This window comes from Tetrao urogallus (assembly GCF_951394365.1).
Source record: "Tetrao urogallus genome assembly, chromosome: 12".
NCBI lineage: Eukaryota > Metazoa > Chordata > Aves > Galliformes > Phasianidae > Tetrao > Tetrao urogallus.
This window is the reverse complement of record NC_136825.1, coordinates 12036202-12055691: the sequence shown is the minus strand read 5'-3', so window position 1 is coordinate 12055691 and position 19490 is coordinate 12036202. Positions and strand designations below refer to the sequence as shown.

At 39.7% G+C, this 19490-nt stretch overlaps 1 protein-coding gene across 1 annotated transcript; it reads left to right on the top strand.

The window, feature by feature from the left end:
* Positions 1-4035: 4035 nt before the first annotated feature.
* On the top strand, positions 4036-18397 carry SHCBP1 (SHC binding and spindle associated 1; the record flags this gene model as incomplete). Its single annotated transcript, XM_079541369.1, has 13 exons — positions 4036-4105; positions 4492-4662; positions 5072-5187; positions 6893-7101; positions 7759-7851; positions 10281-10514; positions 10603-10771; positions 11983-12103; positions 14979-15110; positions 15930-16048; positions 16736-16822; positions 17170-17311; positions 18084-18397. 13 exons carry the CDS (start codon positions 4036-4038, stop codon positions 18395-18397), a joined length of 1977 nt encoding a protein of 658 aa, XP_079397495.1.
* Between the last annotated feature and the right edge of the window lie 1093 nt (positions 18398-19490).

Sequence of the window (19490 nt, the reverse complement as noted above, 5' to 3'; positions counted from 1 at the left end):
GTTTTCTGTAGGAAATGTTTTTCCTGACAGGGCTTAAACATACCTTTAAAACTTCAAAATATTTTAAGAATTCCACTACAGGAAGAGTTGACTTTATCATTTGAGCATATGTGCAGTTACGTGTTGTGTTGTAATTTCACATAAGCATATACGTTTCAGCAGTATTTAGTGAAATTGTTGTAATTGCACACAAATTGCTAAGGAGATTGAAAGCACGGAAAATGAAGTCAACTACAGAAAAGCATCTAGAAAAGTCTGATGTCACTGTGCTTTAGTTCTGCTTTACCACATCCAAAGCAAACTGGCTGCCTATTGCTGTTCTATCAGCTGAAGTAGCACGCTTCACATAGCTCCAGCCTTTCAAACTACCATCTGCTAAGACATAATCGTAAGCCCACTGACAAGTGTTTGTCAGAAATCACTTCATGCTAATTGATCTCTTTTCCAACACACTTCAGTAGCTAATTTTTAAGACCCAAGAGCCATCGTTACTCTGCTTTCATCATCAAGATAGGGACACAGCTGTACTACAGGGAAAAAAGAACTTAAAGCACTTGAAATACAACAAAATCACAGGAGGACAATTTCTAAACAGCCATGTTCAAAATTTGAACTGAAATGAAGCATTGATCACAGCAACATGTCCCATCACCAACAGCTGTGTTCTTTTGCATCTTTAGTAAACTTATTTTGTTTTGTTTGCAGTGAATGAGGAGGTGCAGTGATCATACAAAACCAACGCTGTCAGCAATTTTCATTCTTTTCAAGCTTGCCATCTTCCTGATGTGATTATGCCCAATGATTTGTTGCATTCTGCATTTGCAGTAATTGTGATTTCATCCTTATCTTAATCACTGCTTCTTTCCTATTATTTCTAAGATGTGGTCAGCAGCTCTTTGGGTGCAGAAAGTTGAGTGGTCACTGTCAGCAGTGATGCCTGTTCTTATGAATGCCAATGGAAAATGACGGTAATATGGCAAAATATAGCTTTCATAGTGTTGTGCGGTGCAAAATGGCATGGGCTTGAATTTTGTGTTATTATGTAGCTTATTTCTGAAAGTCATTATCTAGAGTGAATTCCCTCATTCTGAAAATGAGGCACTTGGCAATGTCAGGCACGTTTGTGGTTAAAGAAAGTCAATACGCAGCAGATAGAGTAGTGTAAATCTTGAAACTCTTCTGGTGAATTGCAAGAAAAGAGGGGTCTATAAACACAAAAAATCCAAACCTGTAATGCTATTACTGTGGTTTTAAGAAATAAGGTGTTGGACCAGTTTTCAGTCCATGAAGTACATTTCTGAAGAAGCCAGAGTTGAGGAGGTTCTGAAAACCGCTTAAATAATAGTAGAAAAAGCACTTCAGAAGCATCCTCTGCTAATAAAGTCAAGCAGTAATAGAAGCAAATGATTTCAAACTGATTTTTCTGATTTTCAAAGATATATTGGTTGCAGTGATACGGCTCCGTCTCTGATAGGTGTAGACATTTGGACGAAGAGAGCTCACATGTGAAGCTCCAAAGTAGTTCTATAAAAGAACCCATGAATTGGATTTGAGTTTCTGAGGGGATGAAGCAATGAAGCTATAGAGGTTTGCAAAAGTTCAATCGCTTTTCTGGTTGTATTTGATTTATTTAGGCTTACAATGATAAAATACCTGTCAAAGAACATACTTTATAGCTAATAACCCAAATAATTAACAGCAGTCTGCAGTTATATGGCACAGTTCATCCCCAGATATAAAAGTTGTTTACAAATGAGTTAATCAAGCACACGCAGTAAAAAAATATTGTCTAAGTTTTATGAGGGAGAAATGGAAGCCTAACGAGATTAAATTATTGCCATGGTAGCAAAAGGAATTTGTGTCAAGAACAGAAATGTATGCAGACTTTTTACTGCCTTATGTACCATTCTTTTTAGACTTTTTTGTGTCTTTTTATTATTTCTTTCTCATCACTGTGAATCTGTGCTGATTCTGAACCACTTATCCCACACACATCTGATAGACATTTTCAGACTGACAAGCCTTATAAAAAGCTTTTTTTTCATTACATGTAGTAATATAATTTGATCTTTTGATACTTGTATTTTAAGGTTGCTTCATAATGAGAGGTAAAGAAAACATTGCTTTAAGAAACCTTAAAGTAGAAACAGTCTGTGCTTTCAAATGAAATCTGCATATATCCACAAATGAGAACTTCTGTCGAGGGGTTTCTCATCCAGCAGTGAGTTAAAATAGAGATGATGTTTCTTTGGATAGGAGCACTGGATAAAGCACTGCTATTTTTCTTTAGGTTTTTAACTTTGGAACTGAATTTCCAGGTGGCATGAACAGACACTGCTTCAGTGAGGTCAGTGGCGCACAATCAAGTTCTGGTCCAAACTATCCAGGTGAGTTTGTATCCTACATCAATTTCTCTGGACAGATGCTTTTTCTTCATAACCTCACAGTTAAAATTAAGGGCCGCCCTGACCTGAGGAACTGCCTGCTCTTATCTGCAATAACTGGCAGCCATCAGGCTCGCACTTTGGAGATCTGAAGCAACAGCTCAGCAGAATTTCCCCCAGCAATTTATTTCCCACTGCACAGCAGCCCTGCTCTGCAGGGGTCACAGGCTGACTTGCATATGCAGTCTTCAGCAGCCCTCAGCCGTGCAGCTTCTCTGAGCCAGGGCTGTGTGTTACAGCAGCCTTTGAGAAAGGCGTTTGGTTGATGTTTAAGCCACCTGCATAGGGACTGCTGTGATGTGGCTGCCTGTGAGGTGCATGCTATCTTGATCCCCAGCCTGGATGAATTGCACACGTGGGATTTGCTTCACCATGGTGTTCCTTCCATTAAAAATCAGTGAAATATCAAAAGAGAACAAATTAATACTTTTTAATGCTAACATTACATTTTACATAACAATACATTTTTAATGCTAAGCAGGTTAATCATGTTTGAGATCTAAGGCAGCCCTCTCATGGCTGTTTCTGTTTTAAAGCAATTAAAAAACAAACAAACAAACATACAAAAGACAACAAAAAAAAACCCAACAGCAGTTTGAATAGCCATTGTTTGGAGGAAAAATGGTGGCACATCCAGGAGCAGCTCTGCAGAACACCATTCTACATGCCTGGCTCCAGCAGTGACAAAGCATGCTGTATGAGCATAACCTGTTCTGTCCCAAACCTGCGACATTGATCTTTTCCTTCTGACCTGCTTCCCACAGAGCTCTGCACATTCTTGCTGGAGCATCCTAACCTTTCTTGTCTATTGTTAGTTGCTGCCTGTCCTCAGCTCCTGTAGTGATGTCCAGTCGCCTCATCTCTGCTAAATACCCACTCTGTAAAATACAAACATCTTCCAACTGCTTAGCTTAACCTTACTTACTTTGTTTGGAATTTAAACCTTACTAGACCTGTGGCAACTTTACTTTCAGATTCTTTATCTGAATAGCCACAGTAGAATCTGCTCCAAAAGGACACAATCTGCTTCTAGCAGACATAACAGTAAGCAGGAGCAAGGTTTCAGCACGGAACGAGCCGTGTTGCTGCTGAACGTGAGGCTGCTGGGCAGTCTCATTTGCCACTATTTGAGGGTGAATTTGTTCATGCAGACAGGATAACAAAATCCTCTCTTTTATCAAAGAAGGTGCGTGTTCAAACTTGTACCAAATAGGGAATGGCACAACGTAAACCTAATGTACTTCCTACCACGGATAATTTGGTATCTGTGTAAGTTACCCTCCAGCCTGTGTAATATTTTGCTGGTAGGTCTGCCAATGACATGGGAACTGGCTTACTGAGCACGTTCTGCCTGCCCTTTCCCCGCCAAGGTGCCATGTTTAATTGGCAGAAATTTGCGTTTGTGACTCCAGCGTGGCTCTGCGCCCGGTTCCTCAGCCCAGGTTCCTCCCAGTGAGCCCAGATCGCCGGCCCGCCCCGCAGCGCAGCGGCCCGCCCGCCGCCCGGCAGCCAATGGGGGCGGGCGCTGCCCGTGACGGCGGCGCGGCGAATTTGAAATTTGTGCGGGTTGAAGCGGAGCGGAGCGGGCGGTATGGCCGGAACGGGGCCGCCGGGCGGGAGCGTCGCTGGGCTGCAGGGGGGCGCCGAGGAGGCGAAGCCAGGTGAGGTTCGAACGCCCTGGGGTGGGGGGGGCTGCGGCTGCCGCTGCCGCTGCGGCGCTTGCGTTCGCGCAACCGTTTGCGCGAAGCGTTGCTGCCGCGGCTGCGGAATTCGGGCTCTGAGGAATAAATTCGCGTGCGTGGTGCAGGCGTGGCCTGCCGGGATCTTTGGTAGCACTTCTGAAGGAGTACTTGAAGGTTAAAATCGCCTTATAATTTTCAGCGTATGAATTTCAGCTTTTTTGTGGTGTACTGTGAGATTTGTTAGGGAAAGCAGGCGTGTGACGGACCTCGGGCCGAGCAGGGGTTGTTTAGGAATAGAAGAGCGAGCGATGATTGCGTGGACCTGACGGCCTGTGGGGTTTGCTTTGTTCCCACTGCTCCCCCAGCTCCCACCCAGCAGGATGAGGACACCTGCAGCGATTATGGAAGCCGTGACAAGCCGGGCACTGCCCTGGGGAGGACTGTACCGGATGGGAGTGTGCTTTTTCCTGATATTTTTCGCACGGATCATCTTTTGTTTTATGAGCGATTTAAAGCTTACCAGGATTACATTTTGGGTAAGTGATTTTAGCAGGGAAAGAGTATGTGGCAAGGTTTCTTAAGACTTCTGCTCTAAGTGGAGTCAGTTCTGCCTGAAACGCTCACTCTTGATAGCGAGGACTGGAACACAGATGGGGTGTGTGTGTCATTAGTGCTGGGCTGTCTGCTGTCACCTCAGCTGATGGGCCCAGGGAGTAATGGCTTTAACATGAGTAAATGTGAAGGTCTGAAAGGAAAAGTGCTAATGCTGGGCCCTGTGCTTGGTTTTATTGATGTTATTAGAACTTTTCTGCGTGTGGTGAGACTCCTTGAGATAAAGCATAGACTCAGCAGCACTGCTGCTGAAACCTTCTGTGCTTTTCATTTTTCACTGAGGACTTTTCATTATTTTCTTACATAAATGCACTGCCTTACTTTTCATTTTAGCTGACTGCAAAGCTTCTGAGGTGAAGGAATTCACGGCTGAGTACCTGGAGAAGGTCCTTGAGCCATCGGGATGGCAGGCTGTTTGGCGCACTAATGTGTTTGAGGTCCTCGTGGAGGTAAATGGAATGTGGTTGTTCAGGCATTGGTCTCCCACTAATGTCATTTATCTCTCTGACAGGCAGATCACTTTCTATGAGATTTATGAACTGCTAGAAAATAGTATGGTTTTTTGTATGTAATTGCCAATGAGGACTAAAGCAATAGGAATTTGTTTCAAAAGAATCCTTATTCTTAAACACCATTTTGTACACTGCTGTGCTTTCTATACCTAAAAGCCTGAGGTTGGAACCTGTAATCTGAATACTTGTATCGGGGACTGTTATGGCAGTGAGGCACTGCTGCTCAGAATGAGCTCTTCAGGGCTGCAACTCCAGAAAATGCAAGTCGCAACTCCAGAAAATTATGCACTAGGTAGGCTTCCTTTTTTTTTTTTTTTTTTTTTTTTTTTTTGCTTTATCACATAGTTCACCCTTGGAATTTAACTGTCTATTACTTAAAGCTTACTTCTGCTTTTAAAATACAGCATTTTCAGTGGGACAGTTGAATTTTGTTTTCGAGACACAATTGTGGATAAACTGGTGTTGATATCTTGAGAATAAGCTGCATCTAGTTCCATAAAGTTGCTGTGGTCAGCATGTCATCTGTGGTTTTGAGTAGAGCACGATTGCTATTTGCGAGATAAATTTATCGGTGCTAAACCAAAATATTTGAACAGTGTTCATTTGCTGTGTGCTAGAGCACTGCATAATCACTTACCTTTTCTTGAGCTTCTCAAGAACTGGGCAAATAATTTTGAACCTCAGAGTGGCAATATAAAGCCTGAATGATGTCCCTATGTGTAGCAAAAATACACCATATGGGTTAGTGTCATAGATCCTCTCTAGCGTCTGAATATTTCTTGGGAGGACTGTGCTTAAAAGGAAGCAACGTTCTCAAAGGGATCCTTGAAACAAGGAGGAGGAGTCCAAGTTGGTATGGGTGCACTGTGAGGTTAAGCCTGGTGGGCACAGGAGGGATAAGTGCTTTGTCCAGAGCTGGCTGCTGGGGTAGTTTTCTCAGTCACCAGGCTGTGGTCACTTCTAAGTTCTTCCTATCATTAACATTCTTCTGTCTAATCTGCTTTGATACTAACAATAGCTCTTGTAGACCTGCTGGAGGATTGCAGGTTTGGGATCCTTCTTTTTTAGATCTACCAGTATCTGAGTCTTTCATATTTGTGCAAACCTGGGATGTTTGATCAAGCTTGAACTTGTATTGCATGTTTTCAGAAGGGAAGAACTTTATCTTTTGATCTTTTCAGCAAAATTAGTGATAAAATAGTTTGCTGATGAACTCATGAGATGGTTTATATCTTGTGGATGCTTGGAAGAATGAACCCTAGAAGAGTCTAGGAAAACTGTGAGCCATGGATTTGTTTGAATCTGAAGATCCTATTTTTTGTGTTTTAAAACCAATTTGAGAAGCCATTTACTGGCCTTGGATAGGTGTTATGAGTTTTTTTTGTTTTTTTTTTTTTTTTTTAAAACCTAGTTTTGAATGTCAAAGAGATTACTCCAGATCTTTTGATTTTTAGGAGTTTATTTCTGGGATTATCGTTTCTTCTGACCAGATTGCCTTTGCTGTAATACGTACTGTGTGTTGATCTGTGTGGGTCAGCTGGCACTTAGTGAGGTCTGCTGGGTTGTGCACATCATGTGCACCTTCCTCAGCCGTTTCTGTGGTTCTGCGTAGAGAAATTCTAAGAGCTATTCATTCCAACAGGTGGTTGATGTGGAGTACTCAGATCTGAAGGCAGTTGTGCAGCTCTGTGAGCCTTTCCTGTGCGAGTCACAGGTTAGCACCTTTACGTTGGAATGCATGCAGGAACTCTTGGAGCTGAAGGAGCGTCGGATACCGCTGCAGGAGCTGTGGGTTGTGTATGATGAGTCGGGAGAGTTTGATCAGACAGCACTAGCTGTGGAGCATGTCAGGTAGGAAACTGCTTTAAGGCTAATTCTTGTCTTGAGCAATTGCACTCTGGTTGTGTGCTGTCCTGAGTTCTTGTGGCTAGACTGGCATCCCCACGTGTCTAGCTTTCCACATTCAATATTATGACTGGTACCATAAAAGCTATGGGGGGAGTCTGATTACAGAGGAAATGTGTTTGCCTTTGGTAGCTGAAGGCAGTCACACAAAAATGGGGTGTATTTATCTGAGAAGAGACTCATTCTGCTGGCCATTGCTCAGTAGCAGAGACCTGAGCGTGTATCACAGAGGTGGCAAACTTCTTGTGGAGAGGAAAAGCTTAGTGGAAAGATGCCTGGCCAAAACTGAATAATCAGAGAGCCATAGAATCTTGTGCAAGTCTTCTTTTTAAATCCAGATTATACTCGCTCAGTCTCTTGATGGAAGTCAGAAGGACTCGGGCTGTTATGGATTTTAATCCAAGAAATACAAATTAAAACTCTTCATATAAAAAACCAACTGTTGTGTCTACTAAATGGCTTACAGGAGGGTGATGTGGAATTGGAGAAAGAATGTTTTCATTTGCGTTCTGTAACCTATTACGTCTGAATTTTTAGTGCCACTGTCTCTGCTTGTTTAAATGTGGCCTCTTTTGTGTTTAAAAGCTTACTTTGCTTCAAAAGGTTCTTCTATGAGTGCATCTGGAGGACCTGGGATGAGGAGGAGGAGGATGATTTTGATTACTTTGTACGATGTGTGGAGCCTCGACTGAGACTGTAAGTGTAACACTTCTTGTGTTAATGGGTGGGACCACAGGAAAGGGTGCTGTGGGAATAGTGGCATGCATAAATCTCCAAGGAATGTTTTCACTAGTGAATTAAAGCAAGCCTGTTCTAGTAGCAGCCACTGTCTGATGCTCTATTTTGTTACAGAAGAGGGTACAACTGAAGTTGCTGCTTTATTTCTGAACCCTTGTGTTTTCCTGTAATCCCTAACCTCCCATCAGATGGCGCTCCAAATCCAGCTATTGCCTCCTTGGACTTGCAGGAGTGACTAATGTAACGCTATCTAAAGCAGGCATGAAATGCTGTCATACCTTTAGGCATAGAATAGGAACCAGAATGGAACAGAATGTAAACAAAAACTCGTAAATCATTTATACTGAAGAAGGATTATGTGCATTTCTGTTATCTGTGGGGTTAGCTGGCATTAGGTTTTCTGAAGGTGAGTTTTACTTTTTTAATGCCATCTGTCTATATGGAAATTGAGCAGTGCACGAGGACACAGTCTGGTTACATGCTGGAGGGGGTTAAATAACCCAAGCACACTTCTGTTTTCAACATAGCATAACTGAGCATGAGTTTGTCATTCAGGTGCAAGTCTGCTATGATGCTTTGGAACTAAATCAGCTATTATTTACAGCTAACCCTGGAATGCTCTTCAGAATGTAGTGTGTGCTAGAATACAGTGTATAGCACAAGCTTTACAAAGGAAATTAGAATCATTACTTGTACTCTAAAGGTGGCTGTGGGTCTCTGTTTCTAACAGGACACAGTGAGTTTTGAGGATTCTGATATGCTTGGATTTCTAACAGATCATACAAATTAGAGGGAAGTGTTCTATGTGGAAATTAGAAATTGTAAACGTTTGTGAAGTGTTTATAGTGTGAGCTTGCAATGCATGGCTATTCTGTTGTTGAGGTTTTGGATCTTTATGAAGTCTTTGCATGGAATTAACCAGAATGCAATGGTATGCCAGGAGAGATTGTTTTCATCTGTGAATGACCTTAGAGTTGGTTTATTTGGGATTCAAAATGTTTAAAAAAAAAAAAAAACCAAAAACTTCAAGTAGACGTTATCTTTTTTCCCACACTGCTTAATGCAAAGTCTCTCCTCCAAACTATGTTGATGTGAGTGCCATCCTGTGTTGTGATTGAAGTCCTCATGTGTTGACTCTAGAGCTGCATGGAAACGCGTGATGCTTTAAACTTTACAGATCTCTGGTGTGCACTCTTTCAATCAGAATAGATAAATTCATGTGTGGTGTTAGGATGTAATACTGTTTTTTTGAGGCAAGTAATATGAATTGTTTAATTGAAGCTTGGGGAAAAAAAAAAAAAACAAAAAACAATAAAACAAGATCAAGTTTTATGCATTTTCATAGTGACCAGCCCTAAAATTAAGTATGCATTTCAGGACCAACCTACATTTAACTCTTAGTTTCCATCTAGTATTTTATTTCTACTATATATATTATTGCTATAAATCCTTTTTTTCATTTAATCGTGCTGTGTTAACTTTCTGCTGCCTCTGATTGCTTTGCCAAAATCTTGTGAGTCTTTTTCTTTATATCCTTTTTATTGTAACTGCATACTTATTTACTTCTCTTTTTTATAGTTTTTTTTCTTGCTCTTTTCTGAATTAAATGCACCACTTAAAAATAATCTTTTGAACTTTGAAGATTTGCCTTTATTTCATTCAGCCTCTTCAGCAGAGTTATTTATGCTGTGTTAAGTTGGTTCTCTACAAAAATGAAAATATTAAGTCTTGTTTTGTTTCATGTTATTAATTATTGTCCAGCATTTCTTTTTCTTTTTTAGTGACTGTGATAAGTTCTACATGACTGCCTGGCACTGTCTAGTTGGCAGATATCTTAATCTTAATGCAACTTCAGGCTTGCATTTTCTGCCCTGTAATTTCATTTGTAGAAGATACTTCTGGGGTGACACAAAATTTCCTGTGCAGTGCTTTCACATCTTCATCTCATGCAGATACTGCCTTATTTGTTTCTGGGATTTTGTCCAGGTTATTGTTTAGGTTGCTGCTGATACAGACTTCACATTATGGGCTTATTCTTGTAGTTTAGACATAGCTTTCTCAGGCTTTCCAATAAATGCTTGAGAAGTAGGCTAATTTTGATTTCTAATGGATTTAGGAGTTGCTTTTTTTTTTTTTTTTTTTTTTTTTTGGTAACTGTACCATTTCTTTTAGAATATGTTTCATATAATTGTTACCTATATGCCATGAGAGATCATTTAGAGAAGTAAGTAAAATATTTGTATGTTCTGAGGGTTTTGGTTTGATGCAGACTGCAAAGAATTTTAACTTCAATACTAATACAGGGCATCTCAGATTCTCTCTGGGTTTGTATTTGATCTTTCAAAATTGGAAATGAAAGTATGCTGATCTCTGGCTCTGAATTGCAGGCATTATGACATCCTCGAGCACCGTGTGCCTTCTGGTCTTGTTGCTGATTACCACAGCTACTTGTCTCAATGTGAAGAGCTCTACAGGAAGTTTTTAAATGTGAGGAACAACATATCAAGCAGTGATTCAGACTCTGAAATGGAAAATGTCTCCATGGTGGAGGGATTAAAGTTGTATGAGAAAATAGAGCACTTGAAACAAAAACTAAAACTAATTGAGAATCCTCTGCTGAGGTACTTAGCGGGTTTAATGGAAAGGGAGCCCTGATGGGGAAACCATGTGTAGAGTGTTCTTCACCGAAGGCTTTGTTCCTTGTTCTAGGTATGTATTTGGTTACCAAAAATACAGTGGTCTCCAAGCTAAAGGGCAGAGACCAACAGGTATCAAGATCACTCATGTTGTGTCCGCAACTGTGATGGCGAGTCTCTTGCAGTCTTTGATAAGGGACAGACTTTGCCCTGAGTCTTGTGGTGAAGAACTAGAAATACAGGTAAAGTAACAGCAATTGCCTGCTCACCCATGATTTTGTCTACTCGAGAAACAATACAAAAGAATCGTGTACATGGAAGACGATACACTTGTACAGTACCGTTTTTGAGTCTGAAAACAGCACTGTAATTTAATAAGACAAAGTTGCAAGTAATTTCTCTTAATTTGTTTGCTGAGTAATGTGCGAGCAGTTTCCTTCCAATGTGTAAGAAATAAACCTGTAATAAATGTGCAAAGGAGTAATACTCTAATATTAGATAGCTCTGTATTTTGAGTTGCTGATAACAATTTAAGGTTTCAAGATTCAACATTCTATTGCTATGGTTCTGCATAGGAAACTTGCTTAGGAAACTTATTTAGAGCAATTAGTTTTAGTGACTTCAGCTAGGATTTTCAGCACTTCAGCTTAGTCTGTCATACAGAATAGTCTGTAGTCCTTGGGCCCAAATGAAATTGCTTACTGTATTCTAATCATGTTCATGAATTGCAGGTGGGCAAAGCAGACCTGAACAGAGCATTCCCTATTAACTCTGGGGATATAAATCAGATTTTCTCAGTTGGCAGTTGAATAATTTTTACAGTGCTTGCCCTAGAATTTGCCAGGACGCAATAAACTCGAAGTTTTTCTGTACTATTTGTTTCCTGTTATGCGGAATTGCTCAGAGGATATCAGCCTGCACTTTTCAGGTACTGAGGTCTTTTTTTAGGGAAAAGAACCATGTGGACCTATTATTTGCCACTGTGATGTCTGAACTCTGTTCTGGAGTGACTTGCTTAGAAATAGGGTTCTGCATGTTTGGACCGACTCAAATCTTATTGCTGAGTTCTTTGTTTTTATTGACTTTTCTTTCCTGTCTGCTATGTGCTGCTTCATGTAATTCATGGCAAGTCACTTGTAACAGAATTCACGTGTTGGCCTGAAACCCAGGCCATACTGAAACTTGCTTTCCAGTGCATATGCTCTTCAGTCTGCCACTGCCCCAGATTTCTCATGGAATGGTCGTAACACAAAGGAATGCTTTAAGGCTGTTTTTGTCTAGAGCGCTATGATTGTGGAATTCCAAGTAGAAACGGCCTGTTAGTGGTGCCATTATAAAGGATTTCTTTCAGGCAAAGGCAGCAACGTTTAATTAAAGAACAAATTTAGGGGCATAAATATGCCTATTTTATAGCATTTTTTCAGGAGTTGATTATGTTGTTTGTCTCTTACAGTTCCACAATGATCCGCTGGCAGCTGTAAATGCTTGTTATGAAGGAGACACAGTCATCATCTGTCCTGGTCATTATGTTGTGGATGGCGTGTTCTGCATTGCTGATTCTATTGAAATGGAAGGTAGAAAGCTTGCTAAGGAGAGAGTCCAGGGTCCTAAACTAGCTATGCACAAAGATATATATATTTTTTTCAATTTGGAGAAGCTTGACTTGGTATTTGCTTTTTACTTTGGAGTGTTCCTATTTCTGCTTGTAGGGCTGTCTGTGGTGTATGGTGTTCTATTAACAACAGTTATTCCTGCAAATAAGCTTAAAGTTTTGCTGATGAATAGTGGATTTGCTGTTTTCTTCTGTTTGACTGGATTATATAGGTACTACATCTAGTACTGTTACCTGTGGAACTAGATGCTGTACCTGTATCTGTATCCAGCAGAAACACGATTGTATATTTTTACATCTGACAAGCACAGATCATTCTGAGAAGCTTCATTTTGAGTACTTAGTGGAGGTTCTTGCTGTCCTTTGCATTCTTACAGACCTAATGTACTTCATAGAGGTGGTCTGAGACTCACTGCCAGATAGCACTCATGAATACAGCGAGGAAAAAGCCAAGTTCTGTCAACTCAGTTTATGGTATTTGTTGTGCCAGCTGTGCATATGGGCTGCTGATGTAAATCTGTGCATTATGTGATGTACCTGGATAGAAAGAGCTATTGATTTAGTCTCTGTTCTGTAGAAGTGGACACACCATATGTGATTCTATTTTTCTCTCCAAGTATTTGTTTCAAATACTCCTGCGTTGTCTAGGTTATGCTACTGTCTTTTCCTCATAATTCTTAGTTTCCCAGTGTAATTTCTCTGCTTCAGGCTTGCATGCTGCTGTAACATAATGGTCTGTGTATCACCAGGGCTTGTGCAGCTGTTCATGTTCTTCTTCAGCTGTAGTTTTATCTTGTCAAAACTTCATTATGGGAAAGGCTGGGAATTTAATTTCCTGCTGCTTGGGACTATATTTTCCTTGCCCTTCTCTTATGAATATCACTTTCTCTTTTGCTCTTCTCTTGTATGATTTATATAGAGTTGTGTGCTGGTGGACAGTGCTGGTTAAAGGACTTCAAACTGCTTGATTTGCTTGCAAAAATTGATTTGTTCTAAAATTGTGTGGACTGGAGTTTATGACAACTTCTCTCATACTTTTGAGGAAACAGTAATGCAAATGGTGAAATAGCACTCCCATTAAAGAATGAGGTATGCTATATTAAGAAGCAAGGCATGTAAATGTGGCTTTAGTACAAACTGCACTCTGAATAATGAATATGTCAGGGTACTTAATCTTCTTATATGGACTTCTGTTAAAGAAGTTTTTATAGCAGTAATAGCAGCTGAAAACATTTGAAGTAGGAGCATCAAGAAAGAAGTTGCTGGCACTAATCTGAGTGGCTAGTTATAGCTGCAATGAAGTTGTGACTCATCAAAGATATGATATTGCTTTGCTTAGTAGTGGTGGTATTTTTTTCCATGCATGCGCAAACCAGTGCTGTGGTTGAAAGTATGAGGAAAAGAAATACTTCAGAGGACTGGGGAAGGTTAAAGCTGTAACACAGGAAATTATAGTAAGGACAATCACTTGGTGAAGGTATGCAGCAAAGGTACCAAATAACTTTGCAGCTTGTACAATAGTTGAAGTTGGAAGAGAAGCTGAACATCGATCCTAATACCTGTGATCAGTTATGGGATGACAGTTGCTGTTAGCTCCTGTAAAGTTGCTTAACAGGGTGTACAACCTTGAGCTAGCTATGTATCGAATAGTGCTTGATGGCAGGTGAATCAATTTCTCTCTATTCCTTATCTTTTAAACAGCTTCTTTACTGCTAGAGCTGCTGCTTTGTAAGTGAGGCAGGCGAAAAGCTTGGTTAGAAGATCTGTGGGTAGTCTGGACAATTTTTCTTAAAACTCTTGCCATGAATGATAAACAACCTCATTCTTTGGGGTGTATAGCTAAACAGGATCTGCCTCTTGAAGTCCCAGGGTGCACTTTCTTTCCATTCTGAAGTAAACTGCCCCTTGCTATCTCCTCTCCAGGAGCCCTAGAAAAAGATTACTAGCTATTGTAGTGTGCTGAAGTATCACCAAACTGCCTTCAGTTGCTGTCTCTAAAACTTTCTCTCAGCTCTTGTTCAAAAGCTTTTTTTTCAACCTTTCTACTTGCACATTATTTATTTATGTACTTGGTTAAAAGCTAGCATCCTGTATGGGCACTTCTTATCTGAGCTTTTTTGCGTGTTCTGAAAATGATAGGACTCATACTGCTTTAATAGATGTTGCATTATTGCTTTCCTTATCATGATTCTTGCCAGTGACAAGCAATAGAAGCTTTACATGCTCATAAATTTCCCTGTGAGTGTTTGAATGCTGACAAGTGTGGATGGCTTTAGTAAAACAGTGGTGGCATAGGCTTTTGAAAGTTCCTTTTTAATCTGGAAGTCCATATAACATAACACAGGAACGTGTTTTGACCCAGGTTTCATTCAAACAGAAAAGCTGAGTGAAACTTAGGACTATAGCATGAATTCCTTTTGTTTCCTTGCACTGTGGTAGTGACTGCTTCCTCAGAGCCCTAGCTTGCTCTGCTGTGCTCATCCGTTTTGAAAGCCAACTGCAGGTTCTCATGCGGCCTTTGTTACTGTACCTCCATCCAGAGTATTGCAGCTTTGGGGAGTGAGGACTTGGATCTCAGTGAATGTGATCTCTGTTACACATCTGTTCAACTGGCAAAAATAATTTGGCATTTGGTGTCATTCAAAGAGGGTGATTTGGAATTCTGGGTTATTTAATTCATTGGACTGTAGTGCAGAAGGGTGTAAGTTGAGGCTTGGCCAATGGGTAGAAAACTATTTGAGATTATCGAACCTCAAGTTCTAAATCCTCTTATTTGATGTGAATATCTGCCTGTGATTGTTACCAGTTGCTCATCAAACTTTCACCCCTGCTTTAAGGCTATGGCCTGCCAGATGACATTGTGATAGAAAAGCAAGGGAAAGGAGACAACTTTGTGGACTGTACAGGAGCCAATATAAAGATCTCCAATTTGAAGTTGGTACAACACGATGCTGTGGAAGGGATTTTAAGTAAGTATAAAACCACTTTAATGTTCTTATGAGTCTTCTGTGACTTTCTTTCCATTTTTTTTAAACGAATCCAGTACACAGAGCTTACTGGTTTTAACTTTCAAGCTGTTGTAGCACTCAGGCTTAACTTTTGGGTAAGATAACCTTGGATGAGATAACTTGACCTCTCTGCTCTTGGGTTTTGCAGCAGTAGGTCAGGTTTCAGTGTGTCAGGCTGTGTGGAAAAGGAAATAATTTCTCATGCTACAAAGAACTCCCAACACTTGACAGCTCTTTGCTGAGGGTTGATATGGACTTCAGAAGTAACACAGACCTTTGTTTTCTGACTTTTAAACTGAAACTCAGAGAATCCCAAATTGTATCCATTGAGTTTGGCCATGGCTGTTTCTCTTTGTAGAAGGTACTAATTAATACTTAGCCTTGGCAAGCATTTGTTTTAAAACATGTTTTGTTAACACCTGTATATACGTATCTAATAACTTATTAATACAAAAGACTTTTAAGAAGGTTAAAAAACAAACAAAACAAAACAAAAACCCCAAACAAAACTGCTGGCACTAGAAAAACAAACAGTGTCTAAACAAACAAAAAACAACTTCAAGGCAAATCCTTTGATTAGTGCTCATTTGTAGTGTACCTGCTTATCCTGACAGAATACCATGAGCTCAAACTGCCTGAGCAAATCAGTAAAACTTGCATAAGATGTTTTTAAATGGTCATTTTGACATACTGTAAAAAATATTGTGAATCTATCTACCTGTTTGCTTTTGCATGTATGATTCATTTAACAGTGTTTGTTGTGTGTGTGTGTGTATGTAGATGTTCATCAAGGGAAAACAACTTTGGAGAATTGTGTATTACAGTGTGAAACTACAGGCATAACTGTACGAACTTCAGCTGAACTATTAATGAAGAACTCAGATCTGTATGGTGCCAAGGTAGGAAATAGCCAGTTAAAAATTTGTTTATAAATTTAAATAGAGTTGTACTAGGCAGTGATACTCTCAGTGAAGGGGTGGTTTCTTTCCCTCTTGTGAGAATCTTTACAGGTTATCTTGAACATCTGTGTGTCACACTAAGAGATTGTTCCCAGGGATCTTATGGTCTTCAGTAGTACCCAATGAAGTATCTCGTGCAGGGGCTATCTATGAAACAGTGATTACTGCATTGTTGAACTGATTCATGTCCTGCTGTATCTTTAAGGTGATTTTCTGTGTTGTTTTTTTTTTTCCCCCCTGCCTATAAATAACTCATTAATCCTAGTTTGGCAAATTAAGTGGCCTTATTCTTCTGACAGATATGACATGATATCCTTCTGACAGAATTGAACTCCCATTAGCACACTTGGGAGGATGATAGGGCTTTGAATGTTGAGGTGGATGTCTAAAGAGCCAGAAAGCAATAAAAGGATGCATAGTCATTCTTTGCTAGTAATTTTATAGACTAGCAACAGTAGCATTATTTGTGGGACTTCCATGTTTGATATTGCTGTTCAAGTTAACAGAGCTGTGAAGCTGGAGTGGTGCAGATAAATGAATGAGCACCAAGATCAACCATGGAGATGTCATGCCAAATTGTCAGCATTCCTGAACTATTTGTGAACTGCAGTGGGTTTTGTCTCGTAGGGTGCTGGTGTGGAAATATACCCAGGTAGTACGTGCACCTTGTTGGACAATGGCATACACCACTGCAAGGAGGGAATACTCATAAAGGTCAGTTGAAGGCAGAATGCACTTTTTTCTTCAACTTAATAGCACACAAACTTATAGCTGTCAGAATTGGTGCAGATAACTTGTGTTTAGCTTGACTTATAACCATGCTTTCTTATAGTGGAACTCTTGTGTATTACAACTTATGATGGTGGTACTTGTTTGCCTTGGGTTGGTACAATGAAGCAATGTTTTGTTTCTTGTTTGCCAGAAAGAGGTCTTTTGCAATATTGCTTGCATACACTGAAAACATTCTAGCCAATGCAGAGAACTAATTCTGTCTAAAAGTGAAATGATTTGCATCCCATTGGGTGGACATAACCAGTTGGATTTCTATTTCCTTTCTATAGAATTTCTTAGATGAACATTATGACATCCCCAAAATAAGCATGGCCAATAATGTGATCCATAATAATGAAGGATATGGTGTGGTCCTGGTAAAACCAACTGTTTCTTCTGATGTAAAGGATGCTTCAGCAGAAGGAACAACAGGTATTTTTCTCTGACTTCATAGAAGTAAATAATAAAAAAAAAGAAACAGAAACGCTTAAGCCTAGTATACACAAGTTTTTTTGAATTCCATAACTAGGAAGTGAGTCTTTCAAAAACTTCTCACAATGTCTGTTTTGATTTAGTTGGAATATATCTCTGTAACTATCAGAACAATGGAATTTCCTGAATTAGACTTCCTGCAGGTAAATACTGTGTATATCTGTGCTCCGTGCTATGTGTACACTTAGATATTTTTTTTTTTAAAGTCCTTAAGCATCTAATCTATACTTCCCACTAAGCAAAGCCTGTATAACTACCTCAATCTTACAGAAACAAGAGTGTTGATCAGCAAGAAAGCAGATGTGACTTCTGTTATAGCTCTTCTGGTTCTTAGTTCTCTGCTCCATTTTTCCTTTCAGCACTAGAGCTGAGACGTGCTGGTTAGCACAGTCTTGCAGCACAGAAATTGTTTTCTGCAGTAAATAAAATGTGACAATTGTATTTCTCTTCATATGTCTTATTTGAGAACTGCCAGTCGCAAGTATGGTATGTAAACGCAGTCTAATATCACTGTTACTTGGTAGCTTGAAGTCCTTTTGAGAGGAAACCTTTTCATATGCTGTATTTGAAATGTATGGTTGTCACTAAACAACTACCCAAATGTGTGGGGTGTGCAAATGTTACAACTGAAGAAGTCTTCATTCTGGTAGTTTTAACTGATTTGGCTATTTTGCATGCTTGGCAATGATGTTCTCATTGTTCCCTGATCTAGGGGATGCACAGTCTACCCAGTCAAGTGATGAGAGAGCACATGTAGAGGGCTTCAGACAAGGACAACTACCTGAGTGTGTAGCTGATGAATTGGAGTTTTATAAGCAAGCTGAGATTTCTGAAGGCAATCATGAAATTGTAAGTGAACTTGGTGCTGCTTCTGCAAAGAAGAGTCAGATGCACAGGAAAAGGCTGAGTGAACTGGGAATCACAGAAGCTGATGACAACTTAATGTCACAGGAGATGTTTGTTTCTATTGTGGGCAATCAGTTCAAATGGAATGGCAAAGGAAGTTTTGGTACTTTTCTCTTCTGACAGTCCTGATTCCTAGTGGCATTGTAATAAGATTTGCACAAGCTGTTTTTTTCACTGCTACTTTCTGAGGAGGTAACTTCCACCAGCTTTCCATAATGTTAGTAAAATATTTATTAATTATATATAGATACACACACATATATACAGCATGTGAAAGCTACTTTCTTGGGCATGGGCAATGCTGGTAGAAAAGAGAACTCTGCTAATCTATGGACTTGCTCTTTGCTACCTGTCATTTTTGGTTGTTTTTTTCTTCTTTTTGGTATATTTATTTAACTCCTTTGGTTCTTTTTTAACATATAAATAAAATAAATCTTTCTACAAACAAAAAGTTTGTCATGGAAGAATGGAGAACAGCTGCTCAGCAATTGGTGGTACATCTTCCTCCATAGTTTTTTTTAAAGTGCTGTTAGCCTCTACATCCCTCCTATAAGAGAATGATAGACTTAGTTTTGTGTGCAAAACAGAAGCTGGTGAACTGTTGCATGAAATGTAGTAGTTGGCTTTGCTTTAAGAATTTTTTAGAGAAATTGGCATCTGGAAGGATAGCATCGTTCAGTCTTCTTTGGAAATAAGCTGGCACACAGCAGCAGCTGCCACTGCCTGTGTACCTTTGACATAAGGAGGGATGGTGTCTAACTAAAACTCTGAATAAGAAATAAAAATAGATGTTTCTATGGTTAGTGTTATTCTACTATATCTTTCAGCACATTATTCTAAAATGTTTGAAACTCCTATGCCACATATAGCAGCAGATCTCTTGGAAATAAAAGGAAAACTGAAAAGGAAAAAAACCAAGAGCTTTGCATGAGATCTCATCAGCACACAGCTATGGAGCATTTGGTTAAAAAAAAAAAAAAAAGCATTTCAGTGACTCACCATTCATTACAAATTAACTGGAGATGAAATTTGGCTGAACTGCCTGCCCCAGGACTCTGCCTTTTCAGTGCTTCTCATTCCTTATAAATATAAATCCAAATACCTTATTTAAGCTTATATTGCCTTTGGGAGTTTATTTCCATACTTCAGTTCAAAACCAGTTCTACATGTTTAAAAAAAAAATAAAAAATCCCAAGTGATTCAAGGTGGTGCT